We start from the raw sequence: 19,165 nt of genomic DNA on the forward strand, positions 1-19,165 counted from the left end.
TTTTTTTTTTTTAATTTTTTAATGTGTTTACTTCCTTTCATGTTGTATTGCATTTCTGATTACTACCACTTGTAATAAAGACTGCCATCAATATAAAACACAAAAATTAATAGTATCTTTAATAAAGTTTGTGAATTTTACAGACATAATGGAGAGTATTATTATTATTATTATTATTATTATAGTAATCACTATAGTACAAATTTACTTTATCCTTACAGTCAAAATGTGCATCTGAAAACTCATGGAATGTAGAAAAGAATTTATGGACTATGAAAGAAGTGTTATCATAGGATGACAAATTAGTGCTACTTGTGACACTAGCAAAATACTACATTATCCAAAATCAGTCCGTTCAAACAGCTCATGGAAATGTGAGTGTGCCACCTTAGTCAAGAAACAATGAAACCCAGTTAGTTAACACTAAAGGAATAAAAGGTGCTTGAAAGTGTGATATGGAAATTTGTGCAGTCTGATGTGAAAATAGTTAAAAAGTTCGGTGAGCTTATACGGGTGTGCAAGTTAGTAATATAACGCTGCTTAAGAACACTAGACATGGAAGGGGCAGCTGCACATAATCCAAATATCAACCATGACTGGTCCATAGAACATTGAAAGTCTATGATGTAGAACAAATCAGACTACTTCATTTTCTGACTGGACAGGTGAGTATGAATATGGCAGACGATTGATAAATCTCTAAGTCAGCATGCATTTTCTGATTAGAGAGGTGAGTGTGAATGTAGCAGATGACTGATGAATGCTTTAGCTCAGAATGCATCATCTCAATTATGACAGATATATAATGGTCTAGAACTGTTTTTCATGGTGCAGATTTCGACCATTGGTTGCAGTCCCTTGGGGATGCCGACTAATATTGTAACACTTCTGGATAATGCAATGCTTCCTGTATGACAGTCCTACAGAACAGTTCAACGTCACTTTCAATATGACACCATGTACCATATGTTGGGAAAATTATTATTATTACATGACACCTCCAGAGAGTCCAAGTCCACAACTACACTGATGCCTACCACTAGTATTTTCACAGACAATCACAAACATCCATGTCCAAGGAGGGATTTGAACTCACAGCCTTTTTTTTTTTTTTTTTTTTTTTGCCGGAGAGTGGATATGCTAACCACTTAGCTAGCTATACATAATCTTGAGTTAAATCCAACAGAACACTTCTGGGGTGAAAATGTCACATGCAGGTCAAACCAATGCACCCAAAAGTAAAATTATTCATGAATGCAATTAAATGATGCTTGGTATTAAACCTATTATTTACTTCCAATGGTCATTAAAACTTAATCTATTTTACTAGTAGATTCAAAAGGTGCAAAAACTATAACAAATGCAGCATTTCATTAATAAATGAGTGTATATTAAAAGAGAAAAAAGTACATTTTTAATGGTATAATTAATAAATTTCACCTGCTATATTATACAGCCATACCTTTTATGACAGGTATTCCTATATATTTAAATACTGTTTCATATGCTAAACACACTTCTTCATAAGTTTTTATTGCTGTTTCTTCACTGGAATCAAAGGTATACAAATCTGAAAAAAATATTTAATTTATAAACAAAAGAAAAATTATTTAAATTTTAAAATTAATATGGAGTAACTCCTGATTATTACTTTTCATTCCAGAAAGTGGTTTTACATAATTTTAATAACACTGCTTGCTCTTCATGTCACATAATTAACTTCCCTTCTTCAAAAAAAAAAAAAAAGTAACAAATAGTGATTTTATTATTATTATCAGTAACCTCCATTATGAATCCCTCCAACAAAGTCAAAAGACTCTTTCAATGTGATAGTCAATAGACTTTGTGGGGGAGGGGCCTCACTTAACCAGCAAAGTTTATCATAATGAACTTTGAAATTATTTACTCTCTGCATTCTCAATGCATTCCATTCACCCACAACTATCCACACAAAATATCTACTCCTCACATCCTTCACCACATCTTTATACTACTTCCAAGGATGCCTCTTGTTGTTCTCATCTTAACGTCCACTCTTTTTATAATTCCTTCTGTATTAATCTTTGAACCCCTTAACTAACTTGAAGGTCTCTATCATATCTCCTGTTTTTTCCTTCAATCTACCAAACTCAGTAATCCACATTCTCGCAAATGCTTTCCATAGCCAACACTCCAGAGTTCTGATATCACTTTGGTCATTCGTCTTTGGACCCTCTCTATTGTTTCCACATCACAATGAAAATGAGGCAACCAAATCTGAACAGCCCATAACATAGTCAGACTAATGCTTTATATAGAGGCACCACCACCTGCTTATCTCTACATGTCAATGTATTTTTTTTATAATAGCAATAATATGATGTGCAGTCTTTGCAACACTTGCAATGTGCCCTCAGAACTTTAGTCCACTGTCTACCATCATATTTCTGTATCCCAGAGTGTAATACCATGCATTTTTAATATTAAATCTCTAACCCTACTCATCTGTCCAAGCTAAAAGTCTATTCAAATCTTCCTGTAGAGAATTAAAATTAGCAATACTTCTGATAATTCTACTAACTTTGCACCATATGAAGATCCCTAGTCAATCCACATGAAATATTATTAACAAATAAATTAAACAGAAAGGCCCCAAGAAACAGAACCCTGAGACATGCTAATGGTCACCTTCCTTTTCAGAAACTCTGCTCATCATAACACAACTTGCTCATAACATAACTTGCTAGTATCTTTCAGAAAGCTAATCTTCAATCAATCTAACCAATCTGTTATTTAATTCCATCTTCTGCAGCTTATACATCAATCTACCATATAGTAATCTATCAAATGCATTTGCAAAGTCCAAGAAAATCACTGTATATGAACCTCCCTTATCCAACACATTCATCACCATCAAAAAATATAAGCAGATTGCTAATACTTGTGAGAAAGGGTTATATGTGAAACTATAAGGTGGGTGATTACAGCAAACTCAGGAGGCAGCTTACAATGATATCATGGAATGAGGAATTGCATAGGAAGGAAATCAATGCTGCTTGGTCTCTACTCAGGTAGTATGTGGCAGAGGCAATGATGAGTGTATTCCAAAGGTCAGGAGAATAAATAGGGTAGGTGTAATTGGATGACTGAAGAGATAGGTGTAAATTTTCGCAAATGCTTTTCATAGCCAACACTCCAGAGTCCTAATATCACTTTGGTCATTTGTCTTTGGACCCTAATAAATTTAGTTTAATCATTTATCCAAGTGTGTGCAACCAAAGTTTGCACCTGAAAGTATCTTCAGGACTGGGGTAAAGTGGTATAACACTGGGCAACTCCTTGCAAAGGTGGAGCAAGTTACCAACACTCCTATCTCAGTATCTCTCATAATGCAAAACACATCTCCTTGCGGATATGTATAATGTTTATGCATTAAGGAAAGGGCCACTACCCATACTAGTTTCGACCTTTATTGAGGTCTCTTCAGTGGGAGCCAGGCCCAAGTGCAGATACCAGGCAGAAGCATTAGCAAGGTCATCTCTACCTATAGGAGTTGCCAAACAGTATGCCACCTTTTTATTAAATTACTCTGGATTTAGAGAAAGATGTTGAAAGTTTATTTTTCACTTGGTCAGACTATAATAAATTTAGTTTAATCCTTTATCCAAGTGTGTGCAAACAAAGTTTGCGCCTGAAAGTATCTTCAGGACTGGGGTAAAGTGGTATAACACTGGGCAACTCCTTGCAAAGGTGGAGCGAGCTACCAACACTCCTATCTCAGTAACTCCCATAATACAAAACACATCTCCTTGCGGATATGTATAATGTTATGCATTAAGGGAAGATCCACCTTTGCTCCGAGTTGCTCGGTGTTGTACTTCCTTACCTCAGTCCTGAAGATGTTTTCAGGTGCAAACTTTGTTTGCTCACACTTGGATAAAGGATTAAACTAAATTTATTATAGTCTGACCAAGTGAAAAATAAACTTTCAACATCTTTCTCAAAATCCAGAGTAATTTAATAAAAAGGTGGCACACCGTTTGGCAGCTCTTATAGGAGGAGATGACCTTGCTAATGCTTCTGCCTTGGTATCTCCACTTGGGCCTCAATAAAGGTCGAAACTAGTCTGGGTAGTGGCCCTTCCCTTAATGCATAAACATTATACATATTTGCAAGGAGATGTGTTTTGTATTATGGGAGATACTGAGATAGGAGTGTTGGTAGCTTGCTCCTCCTTTGCAAGGAGTTGCCCGGTGTTATACCACTTTACCTCAGTCCTGAAGATACTTTCAGGCGCAAACTTTGTTTGCACACACTTGGTTAAAGGATTAAACTAAATTTATTATAGTCTGACCAAGTGAAAAATAAACTTTCAACGTCTTTGGACCCTCTCTAGTGTTTCCACACCACAATGAAAGTGAGGCAACTAAATCTGAACAATAGTCCATATATATTCAGACTAATGCTTTATATGGAGACACCACCACCTGCTTATCTCTACATGTCAATGTACTTTTTATCATAGCAGCAATACAATGTGCAGTCTCTTGCAATGTGCCATTAGAACTTTAGTCCACTGTCTACCATCATCCTAAGATCCCAAATCTGATTCAATTCATTTGGGATACAGAAATATACGACTTTCTCTGTATCTCAAAGTGTAACACCTTGCATTTTTAATATTAAAACTATACAGTCTGGAAGAAAAAGGCATTATGGAGGTGGCACAAGATGAGTAGAGATAATCAGTTACATGAGGAGTACAGAGAGCAAGCAAGAAAGGTGACTTACTTAGTAAGGGTAGCAAAAGTGTGGTATGAGCAGCAGTTAGCAAATGACACTAAAAAAAACCTAGTTTTTTTTTTTATATATGTGGCCAGCATGCAAGTGAAGAATCATTATGGGAGAATGATGTTGGTCAATTCTACTATATCCTCCTTAGTTGATCACTGAGGAGGAGGGTATAGTAGAGGTGTTTAATAAGCAGTTCGTTAAAGCATTAATCGTTACAATTGTGACATAATGCAGGACTTGAGAGCAGTGGGAATGAGGGAGGAACCAATGATGGTGAGTGAGCAGGAAGAATATGAGGAATTGAATAAACTTGATGTCAACAAGGCCATGAGACTTGATTGTACATCATGTATTTTGATGGCATGCTCCAGGAAGTTAACAGCCTTAACTCATATTTTTAACAAGAGTCTTAGATTAGATTAGCCAAGGTTCCAAAGGAGTGGAAAGATGGCAAAATTGTTCTGCTTCATAAAGGGGGAGGGGCGGTGATAAGACTAAGGCTTAAAATTATAGGCCAATCTGCTTGTCTGGAGTTGTGGTCAAGTTGTTGGAAAAGCTAGTGAAGACAGATTTGGAACTGGGTTGACAGCAGCAGAATTCTCTTTAATGGACAACATGGGTTTGATAAAGGAAAATTGTGCTTTAGCAATCTGCTTACTTATTATAATAAGGTGACTTATATGTTGGATGGGGGGGGGGGTGCATATAGAGTAGTATATTTAGAGTTTGCAAAGATATATTGCCCCATGCCAAACTAGTAATTAAATTGCAACAGATGGGATTGGATAGTACATTAGTGTGTCGGATTGGAGATTGGTTGTCTGATAGCCAATCAGCTTTTAGATCCTGAATGAAGGAATCTTGGATAGAAATCATTCATTTAGGGTCTAACATATAAAAATGGCAAACATAGAGAAATACCTGCACATCAGTTGTAATTAAAAGTGAAACTTCCTCACTTTATGTAAAATTTGTATTCTTAATTTAAGCACCTTATAGTTAAGCCATTGTGATTAATTTAAGATTTCATTTTGTATGTCTTTAAGTGGGATAATGTGAATTAAATTTAAGCCTAACTTAAACTATGTAAAATCTATTGTGAGTCATCACAAAGCTGTTAAGTATTAATTACTGGAAGGTCTAAAGCTACACGTGTACAGCGTAACGCTGGCGGGTATAGCTTATCCGGAAAATCACATAACCATGTATTCCATGAATCCGAGTATATCAGCATCGTAGAAACGAAGGATAAGCCAAAGGGTGAAATTGTAAGGTTCGTGTGCAAAAAGGGGCTGAAAAAGAGGGCGCTCTATAGGAGTATAAAAGGGGGGTTGAGCCTGGAACACAGGAGGCTTTTTTCTTGATCATGTGTCGTATCGTTTTCCTATTGGGTGGTTTGGAAGTTGGCGGGCAGTTTCGCATGAAAGGGGGGTGAAGTCTGTGATGTCGGGCAGCGAGCGCTCGTAAAGAAATGAAGCTGGATTCTATGCAAAGCTGAAGGAAGAAATTCCAGTCCTAGCAGAATCAAGCTGTCACAGGAAAGGCCCATTGAGTTGTTCCTGAAACACAAAGATTTTGAGTCCGTTTCCGGCAGAAAGAATGAAGATAGTGTAACCCCTACATTGGCGTATAGACAGCCAAAATAGATGAGAAATGTCCAGACAAACATGTGGTGCAGAACGACGTGGAGAAAAAAGGTCAGTAAGGTGCTATTGTTCTAAATTTTGTGTGTGAATGTTCATTAGAAGAAAGAAGATTGTTTACAATTTATGAAATTAAGAACTTTATAATAAGGAACTCTGTGGACAGTCACTATTTAGAAAGTTAAACCTCGTTTGTGAGTTTGTGAGTAAGAAGAATTGTTTAGGAGAGTTTTTCGTAACTTGTATGTGATAGAATTAACTTGGTGTGATATAAAAGGTAGAATTTAGAGTCTCAGTAACATTAGAATGGTTGATAGTTTGTTCTCACCAGTAACACTGCCAAAAAGGAATTTAGCTTAACTTATTATCATTTGATTTGTATCCCGATGCGTAATTACAGTGTTTAGTATGCCTTATAAGTTTTAATCGGTTCAAATGTGTTAATCTCTTAGTTCGAGTTTATTTAGTATTGAACATAATTAAGTGTATGAATTTTGCATTGTGTTTTAGATATTCCAATAAACATGTCATATTTTCCTGAACCTGAGTCATGCTTGATTACAATTCCAAATTACCACTTATAAAAATAGAACCTGATTATGGTGGGAAGGATTTAGTGAGTGAATATAAATATAGATTTAGGTCACGACTACAACAATCTAGATCTATAGGGCAGTTAAGTAAGACATTGGGTAAGAAAGCTAAGAATCTAGTATTGTCTCCCTGAGTAAGGATCTTTTCTACTACTGGATACCGGCTGGCGCAGCAAAATATAAATTCACCAGTATCTGAAGAGGAAACAATCCTAGATATAAAATAAGATTAAAGTTAAGTATAAAGATATAAATAAATATAGAACATAGATATAATAATAAGAAACAACTGTTTAACACAGCAGATTGTGTATGGGAAGTGATATCTCAGAAGAGGAAATTAGACAAACATAAGATTCTAAAGTTTTTTCATATGTTGGAACACACTCATTTTTTTTATTAGCGAAATGAATCATTTTTTCATGGTGTAACTCAAGATGCTTTGTGAGATTTGTGGCAGGAAGGGTGCTTCAAAACTATACTACAGTCAACTTTGCAAGTTACTTTTGTTTCCTTATCAACCGTTAAGAGCAAAATATGAATACATTTGATTCATTTTCAGACAATCCATTTTTGAATGACTACAAAAACTATTTAAAAAAAGGCACAAAAGAAAATCATATGAAATTATAAATTTCAAAATTATAAAGTCCGTGCGGTTAGCCTAGTGGCTATGCGCTTCGCAACCATATGCCTGGGGAAGGAGTGTCCTAGGTTCGATTCCTGTCGGTGACGTGAGGAGCTGAAGGATCTTCCCTCAGCCATAGCCAAGTTAGCCAGTCTTGGGGGTGGACAGCAGGGTTTTTTCCCCAGTTTATTCTGGGGTTTTTCATCCCGCAAAGCAGGCAAACTGGCCTTGAGAACTCAACACTACAGGCCATAGGATACACCAGGGCATAAGGCTGACCACCTTATCCTGTAAACGGAGTGAGGTCCGATGATCAATGGACCCTCGACACCGCAAGGTAAAAGAGGGTATAAGGAAGATGAGATGAAATTATAAAAGTCTTTACAATGATTTAAGGATTGACTCTTTTCTATGAGATCATTTAATTCCAGTGGCATCCATTTTGGAAGGAATACATTCTTACCTGACAGAAAGCAGCATTACATTCCATTCTTTAATGGTTTGATTGTAGTGACTAATCTTCCCTAGGGAGGTGGGGGAATGACACTTATTTCTCTGTTTCAGTTTAAACTGATATTTTTAATTGAATTAAATTCAGATTTCAGTTTGTTTTTAATTTAAATGCCAGAAAATCGATTTTATTGATTTATCAATTCGGATTCAATTTCGTTTCTCATCCCTGAACAAAACATATAATTTCTTTCAACAGTAATTTATTGGTAAATCTCTCACTCTCTCTCTCTCTATTAATGCCACCAGAGTCATATTTTTAATGTAGGCTATTAATTTGAAGTCCTTTAAAAACTTCAGAAAAGAAAGTTATTTTTGAACTAACCTAAATAAAAGTCCTTTGAATACGACTTGTTATATTGGTATTGTTTTGGCTCATTCAAAAATGACTTAGATAAATAGTTAATATTTAAAATTATTAAAAGAAAGTGACAAGAACAAAATACTTTTAACAAAATTTCATGGAAACCAGTTAATTTTTGTGAAACTAACCAAAAATTAATTCTCGATCTGTGTCATTACAATTTTGACTGTTTTACATGACAAAGTTTCAGATGCCTTTACTTGGCTGAGAAATATCACTGTTTCTTCACCATTCTATAAATATTGAATTCTATTACAGTGTGCAAACAAACAGATTAAATTTATGAATTCACATGAAAGGGCTATTTTTTTGTCATTGTACATGCACAATGGAAAAGTAAGACATTTCATTTTTCAGTTTGGTAAAAAAATAAATTAAACATTTTTTTGGAAAAAATCACCTCTCCATCGAGGTCTACATATTTGGTCCAGTGAGATTCCAATTTTTTCATTCCATCTAAAAAGTAGGATTTGTCAAAATGTGCAAAATAGTCATCGACAGCCTTGATGACATCTTCATTTGAAGAAAAGTTTTTCCCACCAAGCCAAATTTTTTTTAAGTTTGGGAACAAGAAGAAGTCACACACGGCCAAGTCCAAAGAATACAGTGGATGTGGAACCAATTCAAACCTCAATTCGTGCAATTTTGCCATTGCGATGGGTGGGACGGTGCAATGTCTTGATGAAAGAGCACTTTTTTTGTGCACCAATCTTAGCCATTTTTTTTCTTCAGTTCTTCTTTTAAATGGTCCAATAATGATGTATATTAGACTTCTGTTATTGTACTACCCTTTTCCAAATAGTCTATCATGATAACTCCTTAGAAATCCCAAAAAAACAGTGGCCATCATCTTCTCAGCTGACAAAACGATCTTCACTTTTTTTTCAGTGCTCTTTCACCAGACATTGTCCACTGTTTTGACTGCTGCTTGGACTCAGGTGTGTAGTAGTGGATCCAAGTTTCATCTACAGCCACGAATCGATGCAAAAAATCCTGCAAATTGAAATTAAACATCGCCAAGCACTGCGTTGAAATGTCTTTTCCCATGCATTTTTGATTGACAGTCGACAATTCTGGCACCCATTGCACGCACAGTTTTTTCATGTGAAATTTTTCGTGCAGGATATTATATACCCATCCAGTTGAGATGCCTACAATCTAAGCAATCTCACAGACTTTTACTCAACAGTCTTCCATAACGATATCATGGATTTTGTCAATCATTTCCTTCGTAGTGACCTCAGTCGGGTGCCCGGAGCATGCTTCATCTTCGACAGACTTACGACCACGTTTAAACTCATTTATCCAAAAATAAATAGTCTTTAATGCTGGTGCGGAGTCCCTGTGAACTGCATCTAACTTGGCTTTGATCTGCGCGGCCGTCCACATCTTCAAATAGAAGTGTTTTATCACTGTACGATTCTCCATTTTTATGAAAAATGCAAACACAGTCTTTTGAAATGTTTGTGAAATGAGAACTACAAGTTGCACATGTCTAAAATTTTGCCAGGGGTCATGAAAAAGATTATACATGCCGACAGTGGTATGAATGAATGAATGGTGTCACAGTCTATTGGAAATTTACCAAACTTTTAAAACAACCCTCGTATACATCTAGGAATTTCATGCTAAATCGTTACTAGTTAGGAATTTAGCTTGGAGCATAATTTGGCTTATAATAGCAATGATATGTAGAATTTCAGGGCTTTCATGAAAACTGGCAAACAAAGACAATAATTTCTTCTATAATGAGACCTGTGGAGTATCCATGTTATACAATTGCACATGTATCACAGAAAAATTTGTTTAATTTAATTCATACAGATATTTCATCTTACATATCAACGACATCAGTGTGAGCAGAGAATAATAATAAAGAACTTGAATTTGAATAAAAAAAAACAGAGCATGTGCATCACATTGGAATCTCTCTATATATTCATTCTTCTTCTTCAACCTTTTGGTTCTGTCCACTGCTGGACAAAAGTCTCCCCCATGATTTTTCAGACCACTCAGTTTTCTGCCTCTCCCATCCATCTCACTCCTGCCATTTGTTCCAGTTCATCCCTCCACCTTCTTCTCAGTCTTCCTCTTTGTCTTGCTCCATCCATTGGTCTCCACTCTGTTGTTTTTCTAGTCCATCTCCCATCGCAGCATCTGGCAACATGGCCAGTCCATCTCCACTTAGCCTGTTTAATGTATTTTACAATATCCATGACACCTATTTGAGATCTTATCCAGGTATTTGTCTTCCTATCTCTTAATGTTATTTTTAGCATGCTTTTCTCCGTATGATGTTGTCTTGTTCTCAGCTTTTTGTTTAGGCTTCTATTAAAGTTCATGTTTCTCCTCCATATGTTAGGATAGGAAGTATGCATTGGTCGAAAGCTTTCCTTTTTAGACTCACAGGAATGTTACTTCTGAATGTTTCTCTCTCATTTTCCCATAAGCCATCCATCCAAGGTGAATTCTTCGTTCAATCTCTTTTCTTTGGCAATTCTCAAAGGATAACAATTGGCCCAAATATACATATGAAGTAACTTGTTCTATTTCATGGTTTTTAACTTTGACAGTTCTATGGTTTATGTATTTATCCATCATTATTTTTGTTTTTTCTCTATTTTTAATCCAATTATTCTGGACGCTTCATTTTGCTGATTTAGTCTTTCTTCCAGGTCTTCAAGACTATCTGCTATTAGGACAATATCATCTGCAAATTTCAGATGATGCAGCCTTTCTCCATTTATGTTTATTCCTTTTGTTTCCCAATCAAGGCTTCTAAAGACTTCCTCTAGTGCAGCTGTAAATAATTTGGGAGATATGGTGTTGCCTTGCTGGATGCCTTTCTGTATTGGGAACTTTTCACTGTTACTGTTTTTATATAATTTAATTACAGAAGTTGCATTGTAAATATATTTTAGTGTTTCAATATACAGTCAGGTCTCTTATTATGTGGTAGACACGTTCCACAGAAAACCACATATAAAAAATCGCACAAAAAAGGCCTAATGTTGAAAAATTAGGGATACGTTCCATAATTTTCTAAAACCACATAAAACCGAAGCAATGAATTAAAATAAAAAAAAATAAACCTAAAATCTCATAAAAAAGTTTATGAAAATTCAGGAAAATAAGAATGCCTAAATTTGTTTTAATGCTTTATTCATTTAATTTTATTGAAAAGTAACAATTTTTTTTTTTTTTTTTTTTTACATTTTGTAATCAGAATTATCATCGCTATTAGACAATATTCAGCAATGTTTGTGAACTAGTGCAAAATCACCTTCATCACCAGAAGAGATAGTCAGCGCATAAGATCTGTATGGTAAAGACAATGGTTCTTCACGAACAGAATTAGCTTCACCCTCGTTCTGTGTTGATTTTTTTCTTCTGACAATGTAATCAGGGATTAAACTTTGCGATGATGATGATTTCACTAATTTTTTATACAGCTCGTGATATCCAGACATATAGTTGTTCAGCTCATGTTGGAATTTAAGGGCTCGTCAAGAATTTGTGTCATTAACAAGAAAATGATTTTCCTATTTATTGCACAGTTCAAGACCTTCTCGAATTATATTTGCAGTGAGGTGGGTGGGAGGTTTTTCTACTGCTTCACTATCGTTTTCTGGATCTTTGACGATATCTAAAGTTAATCAATATCCAATAATATCATCGTCACTTAAGGCATTATCCACATGCTTTTTTCGAAATAGTAGTGCCGTGATTTTTTATCAATAGGCTTCATTTCAGCGGAGCTTATTAGCTCTTTATATTTAAGTAACTTAATGGTTGCACCTGTTTGGAAACTCGTATAGCAGAGTATAAGTTCTTTTTGCTATACACTTTGGTATTAATTTGGTCTAGCTACTCACTGATGAAGCCTCAAAAAAAGGCTGAAACCGGTCTGGGTAGTGACCCCCCACCATAATGTAATAACAGCATACATTTCCTAGGAAATGTGTTTTTACATTATGGAAAATACCTAAGAATAGCGATCAGAACTTTACCACCCTTGCTACGAGTTGTCCGGTATTGTACTACGTACTAGGGTCACTTGCATTAGCTCATGCTAGTGATCACCGATACTTTATAGTTTACTATATTCGGCAAGAAACTCTCTGATTCTAATCTCAAGGTAGGGTTGGGGCTAATGGGGGTCTTAAATTCATGTACACTAATACTAGGAGTATTAGGAACAAGAAGGAAGAGTTTTTGGCCATGGTTGGCACTTCCAGACCACAGGTTATAGGTATTAGTGAAACATGGCTGACTGTAGATGATATAACTAGTGGGATTGAATGTGATGGGTATAGTGTGTTCAGGAATGACAGAGTGAATAAAATGGGGGGAGGAGTATTATTGATGATAGCTGATGAGCTCCAGCCAAGGAGAATAGAAGTTGAATTGCAGGATAGAGAAAAGAGCACATTTGAGGCCATTTGGTGTGAGATTGTGGCTAGCAGAACTAAATATACAATTGGGTGCTGCTATAGACCAGGTGATGGAAAAGATGGTGGTGACAATATGCACAAGCAAATAGAAGAAATGGGTGGAAGGAGGGTGATTATTATGGGAGATTTCAACTATGGTCGCATTGATTGGAGTGAGGAGAGGACACACGGGAGGAAGGAAATGGATTTTATGCGGTTATTAAGGGATAACTATCTGCGACAGCATGTAATGGAAAATACTAGGGGTCAGAGAGTGCTTGACCTAGTAATTACATCTGAGGATTTGGCTGTAACAAATATGACCACATTGCCACCAATCGGTGAGAGTGATCATAGAGTCTTAACTTGGGAGGTGGCTAAAGGTGTAGAATTTTCAATTAAGACAGGGTACATGTGGAATTATCGGGCTGGAAAGTATGACAAGCTTAGGAGTTTGATTGGTTCAGTGCCATGGCATGTACAACTGCAAGGACTAGAAGTTGATAGTGCATGGGAGGTAGTTAAGAAGTGCTTGCATGAAGCAATGGCTGACTGTATACCTAGAGTCCGAATAATAAATCAAGTAGGGGTTAAATGGATGAATAACACCATTAAGCTTGAGTTGCAAAAAAAGAAACAACTATGGAGGGAATTTAAGGAGAAGGGTGACCGGCAGGCACATGAACGGTATAAAGCACAGGCCAGAAGGGTGACGAGTGTGGGAAGAAAAGCAAAAAAGGATTACGAAAGAACATTGGCCATGCAGGCTAAAGAGAATCCTAAACAGTTTTTTAGATATGTAGCAAGTAAAAGGAAAAATGTACATGGCAGATTGATTTTAAAGAATGCCGATGGTAGGGAGGTAACTGAATCAGTTGAGATAGTTGAGTTACTGAGTGAGCACTTTGCAAAAGTATATCATCCAGGTGGTGACATTGCAGAAACGAATAAACCAGTAGATTATATGGGAATTGTGGTTAATGAAGTGGAGGTGAGTAGTCTATTGCATAACCTCAATGTCAATACATCTGTGGGATTGGATGGTATACCAGCTCGTGTTGTACGAGAAGCAGCTAAAGAATTGTCAGTACCCTTGACCATTTTGTTTAATTTGAGTCTCGGGTCTGGGTTAGTCCCGAGCGGGTGGAAAGAGGGGAAAATAGTTCCACTGCATAAAGGTGGTTCCAAGACTGCTGTAGTAAATTACCGACCGATTAGCATATCAGGAATCATTGTCAAGGTCTTAGAGAAAATAGTCAAGAGGAAAATACAAGATTGGATAGAAGAAAATGGGATACTGTATCGGGGACAGCATGGATTTGTGAAGGGTAGGTCATGCCTCAGTAACTTGCTCACGTATTATAACACAGTGACGGCTGAACTGGATAAGGGTAATGGGTTTACGGTGATTCTACTGGACCTTGCCAAGGCCTTTGACAGGATTCCACATGGAATTCTAATCAGTAAATTGCAGCATATGGGAATGGACATAGGGTTGGTGAGATGGATAGGAGGGTGGTTGACGGAGAGATATCAGAGAGTGGTTTACTCGGGAGTAGAGTCCACAAGACAGCCTGTGACTAGTGGTGTGCCACAAGGATCTGTTCTTGGTCCACTGCTGTTTAATTTGTTCATAAATGATATAGGAAATGATCTGAGAGGAACAGTTCATTTGTTTGCAGATGATGCGAAGTTGGGTAGGGCAATAGTGAATGCAGATGACGTCAAAATTTTGCAGGATGATTTGGATAGATTGGAGGTCTGGGCTAAGGAGAATGGATGTCAGTTTAATGTGGCAAAATGTAAGGTTATGCATTTTGGGGTGAAAAGATTGGCGGCAGTTTACTGCATTGGTGGAACCGTGCTCCAGGAAATTGATGAGGCACGAGATTTAGGAGTGTTGGTAGATAAGGAATTGAAATTTAGGGGACACATTGCAAAAGTGACCAAAACAGCTCATCAAATCACTTGGTTGCTGAAGAATACGATGACAAGCAGAGACAAGCAGGTTATTGTTCCTCTGTATCGAGCCTGGATAAGACCCCATCTAGACTACTGTGCTCAGATTTGGTCACCTAGGTTTCTTCTTGATGGGGAGGAGGTGGAGAGGATCCAGAGGCGACTGACCAAGATGATAGCAGGTCTGTGGAATGAACCGTATGAGAACAGGTTGAGGATTTGTGGGTTGCAAAAATTGGTTGATAGGCGGAGGAGGGGAGATATGATTGAGACATTCAAATTACTGAAGGGTTTCTATAAAATTAATTCAGAAGATATTTTTGAGAACAGGGCTGGTTGTGGGAGGACTAGGGGACATCCATGGAAACTGGGCAAAAGTGTGGTTAGTAAAGGTGTTAGAGCTGGGTTCTTTACTTTTAGAGTAGTGAATGAGTGGAATGCGCTCCCTGAGTCTGTGGTGGATGCTGTGACAGTGAATGAGTTTAAGGCGAGGTATGATAGATACTGTATGAATATCAAATAGTTGTGATGAATATGATTTGGGGCCTCCCTCGATGAGTCCAATGACTCCCTGGAGTTGCCCATAATAATAGTAATAGTAATAATCTTTGAGTTTCTTATTCGGTTTTAAAACAATGTGGGATTTAATATCCCTTTAATTTAAATACTACAGATTTAAATTTTAATATGAATAAGAGACAAGGGACTTTGTTTAATTTTGATGTTTAAGAAATCTCTTATTGAAGCTGTTTGTGATTCAGTTTATAATAATAATATAAATTTTTGATGATCAGAATGGGATATGTCAATGAAAATCAGCACAAATTAATTTAATGTTTATGTTTAATTAATTATTAATTAATAATAATAAATCAGCTAAATTAACAATTAATTATTAATTAATATATTACAAAATAACCAAGGTGTTCTATGAAAATTTCAGGATTTGTGAAGTGTCCCATCATAGGAAAAGTTTGGGAAAAGCTGGATTACCATATTATCAGAATGGGAATGGATTCTCCTTCTGTTGACATGTGCAGAAGTGTCGAAAGCGTGTATTTCTGAGGGTGTACTGTACCGCATAACTTCAAATCCGCATAAAAAGAGACCCGAGTATATATGGTTTTTCAGTTCCCTGGGTTTCAAGTGCTTTTAGTGTTGCAGATGTTTTAACTGAATCAAATGCTTTTTCGTAGTCTATATAGGCCAGACATAAGGGTTTATTGTATTCAATTGATTTTTCAATGAGCTCTCTTAATGTGTGAATATGGTCCAAAGTATTGTAATTCTTTCTAAATCCAGCTTGTTCACAGGATTGCATTCCCTCTAGTTTAGATTTTATTCTATTATTTATAATTTTTGTGAAGACTTTATATATGGTGGGGAGTAGACATATTCATTCATCACATATTAATTGATTAAAAACTATTGGGTTGAAAACAAATTTAAAATTAGAAAAACTGAATTTAAAAATTAAACTTGAAAATACAAATTTATTGAATACAGATAAGGATGATAATTTCCCAAACTTTAAGAATGGTAAAACAGTCATAATCAGCCTAACTCAGTCATAATGACTGAGGTTAGGTTGATGAAGTAAACGAGAGAAAAAAAATGGTAATGAATGCTAATAGTCTGAGAGGCGTGAACAGATGGCATCAATGGCAATATCATGTTAAAAACGAGGATATTAGGAAAGAACCTGACATTGTCAAGTTCTTTCCTAATATCCTCATTTTTAATATGGAATGCGTTAGCAGAGTTAATCTCAGGTGGTATGGTCACTTAAACAGAATGGGTGTGGAAAGATTAGCAAAACAAGTGTTCTCTGCCAGGTTGGCAGGAAAACGACCCAGAGGAAGACCAAGATATAGGTGGATTGATATGATACAAAGTGACTTAGACGATAGAAATATAAGATCTGATAATGTTGGAGTCTTGACAAGTAACAGACTGATTTGGAGAAAATTGTAGATAGGAAGTTAGTAATGATGTAAATTTTTCATGTAGTACTATCATATCCTGTACATCCCTTGAGGGTACATGTCAGGAATTTGATGAGGATGATGATGAAAAAAAAAAGCCTAAAATGCAATTAATGCTTTTGGAACATGAAAAGCCTTTAGTAAGTTCAGAGTCACTGCTTTTATAATTCAAAAAGCTGCCTAAAGTTTCTCACAGTTCCTGGTCGACAGAAAACAGGCACATCTTGCAAAACATTCTCATCTTTCACTTTAGAAGACAAACATTACTGTCTCAAAGAGATATCTAAAACTTTAATATATAACATCTGAATAGTTTTTATATAGATATATAAAAACTCTGATATCATTAAAATGATTAACCTGTTTAAATTCTATAATAAACAAATCTGGATATGGAAATTTCGTATTCAGTATTAAAATTTTATATTTGTTGAAATGCGAGCACAAGCAGTGTGAATTCCAGGTGACAGATGTCAATGTTAATTAAGATCTTACAAAATAAAAATATACAAAAAGTGCATATTTGATATCACTGATATCAAATTCAGACATCTAGGAGAAACCTTATCCACTCCATCAAATAGTAATATTTCAAAAGGGAAGTAAATTTTGTTATGTTATTTATTTCCATCTTTTTCATCAAAATAAAACTGTGCATGAATGCACTGACATAGAGAATTATTCTTCATTTTTAAGACAAAATTGCAATAAAAGAATGTTTTACTCATTTGCTTGCCCTTTTTCAAATGAAACAAATAATTGCGCTAAGATAAGTCTGGCCTATACTGAATACTGGATTTTCTCCACAACTACGACTATTACTACTCCCTACCCCCAATTCTTGTACACTAAACCTACCAACACCTTGTCAACAACTATACTTCTAATTCATTTCCAACATAAAACTGTCCCAGGGTGAAATAAATAATGTGCACTGCACTTTGTTTTTATAGACTGCCAATTAGGGAAAGCTTTATTTCCATGCTGGAAGCAATGGTGCTAATTATCCTATGGTTTGCTTGTGAGGAACACAGGAAGTGAATGTGCTACTATTGCATAACTGAAATGAAAGCACAGAAACAGTCACTTATTTAAATACACCTAGTACACAGCTGAATGTATATATACAAATCAATTCCTGTATCACAGTTCTTGCATGCTTGAAAATTCTATATTGATTGATTGGATTAAAAAAGTGATTTCTGAGAATTTTTTTGCTTAACAGAAAAATTAATAATCATTCTGTAAATATAACAAATAACAATGTAGTCTAGTCACTTTCAATGCTTCCAAAAACAATTGTCTTTTTTTTTTTCCCTTGCTTTCGATAATACTCAACTTAATAACAAGATCTCTTCTCAGACCAACTCTTACTTCTAGTCTTTCCTGACACAAGCATATTACTTCTATAGCATGCTTGATTTCCAAAAAACTTGGAATCCTTTTTAATTCAAATTTGTCCTATCTTGGAATAGTCTTCCCACATTTCAGATAGTACACCAAAAACTTCTAAAAAATACTTCATGTTATCCAAAAGAGGACAGTTCAGTTAACTGATAATCCCTCTCAAACAGACTTCTCCAGCTGCTGTCTCACTTTCTTTTAGAATGAAATTCTAAATTCTAAATTCTTTTTAAAATGAAAGCTGCTGTCTCACAGATGGTCAGTTTGCATATTGCATCTTTTCTGCAGAAATTTCTATGGTTGCCAGTTCATTTCAGAAATTTTCATGATAGATGTCAGTTCAGCATAACTGGCATCTATCATGAACCCAATTTTGATAAATATAGCTAGCTACTCAATATCCTTTTACAGTTGAACTGCTAACTCATTGAATCTGCAACTCCCATGCATCTTTCATTCCATCTACCTCAGTTCTGTGGAACAGTCTTCTCTATGAAGTTTTCCCCAAAGATTACAACTGCCAGCTCTTTAAACAGATTACATCACTCTTGTCCATGTCCACATACAGCATTTATTTGCTATATGTCCTGTGACCATGTACATGTGTGAAGAGGATTATGGTCTGAGTTTCAAGAGGAGACAAACAACTATAATATATTATCTAAAGGAAGCAAAGCTGCATTAAAAGTCAAGAATACAGGGTTGGAATGGAAGTTATCATTTCTTTCAGCATATCAGTGGAATACTGAAGAAAATAAGGAAGACTGCTTCACTCCTTGAGCATCAGGACTACAGAAAATCGACTTCAATGATAAATAATGAAAAAAAAAAAATAGAGTAGCTTTCAGAATATGGAGAGAAATAAAAACATAT

General features: G+C 35.8%; 1 protein-coding gene across 3 annotated transcripts in view; it reads right to left on the reverse strand.

The window, feature by feature from the left end:
- Nucleotides 1-19,165, reverse strand: part of ProRS-m (prolyl-tRNA synthetase 2-like protein, mitochondrial) — a 223,775-nt gene that overhangs the window by 109,926 nt on the left and 94,684 nt on the right. For all 3 annotated transcript variants that reach the window (XM_090396837.1, XM_090396836.1, XM_090396838.1), the window contains one exon: nt 1,463-1,570. In XM_090396837.1, the coding sequence (XP_090252963.1) occupies nt 1,463-1,570 (108 nt within the window). The remainder of the gene's footprint in view (nt 1-1,462; nt 1,571-19,165) is intronic.

This window comes from Typopeltis vanoorti, chromosome 8 (assembly GCF_054136105.1).
Source record: "Typopeltis vanoorti isolate ZY-2024b chromosome 8, IOZ_Tvanoo_1.0, whole genome shotgun sequence".
Taxonomy (NCBI): domain Eukaryota; kingdom Metazoa; phylum Arthropoda; class Arachnida; order Uropygi; family Thelyphonidae; genus Typopeltis; species Typopeltis vanoorti.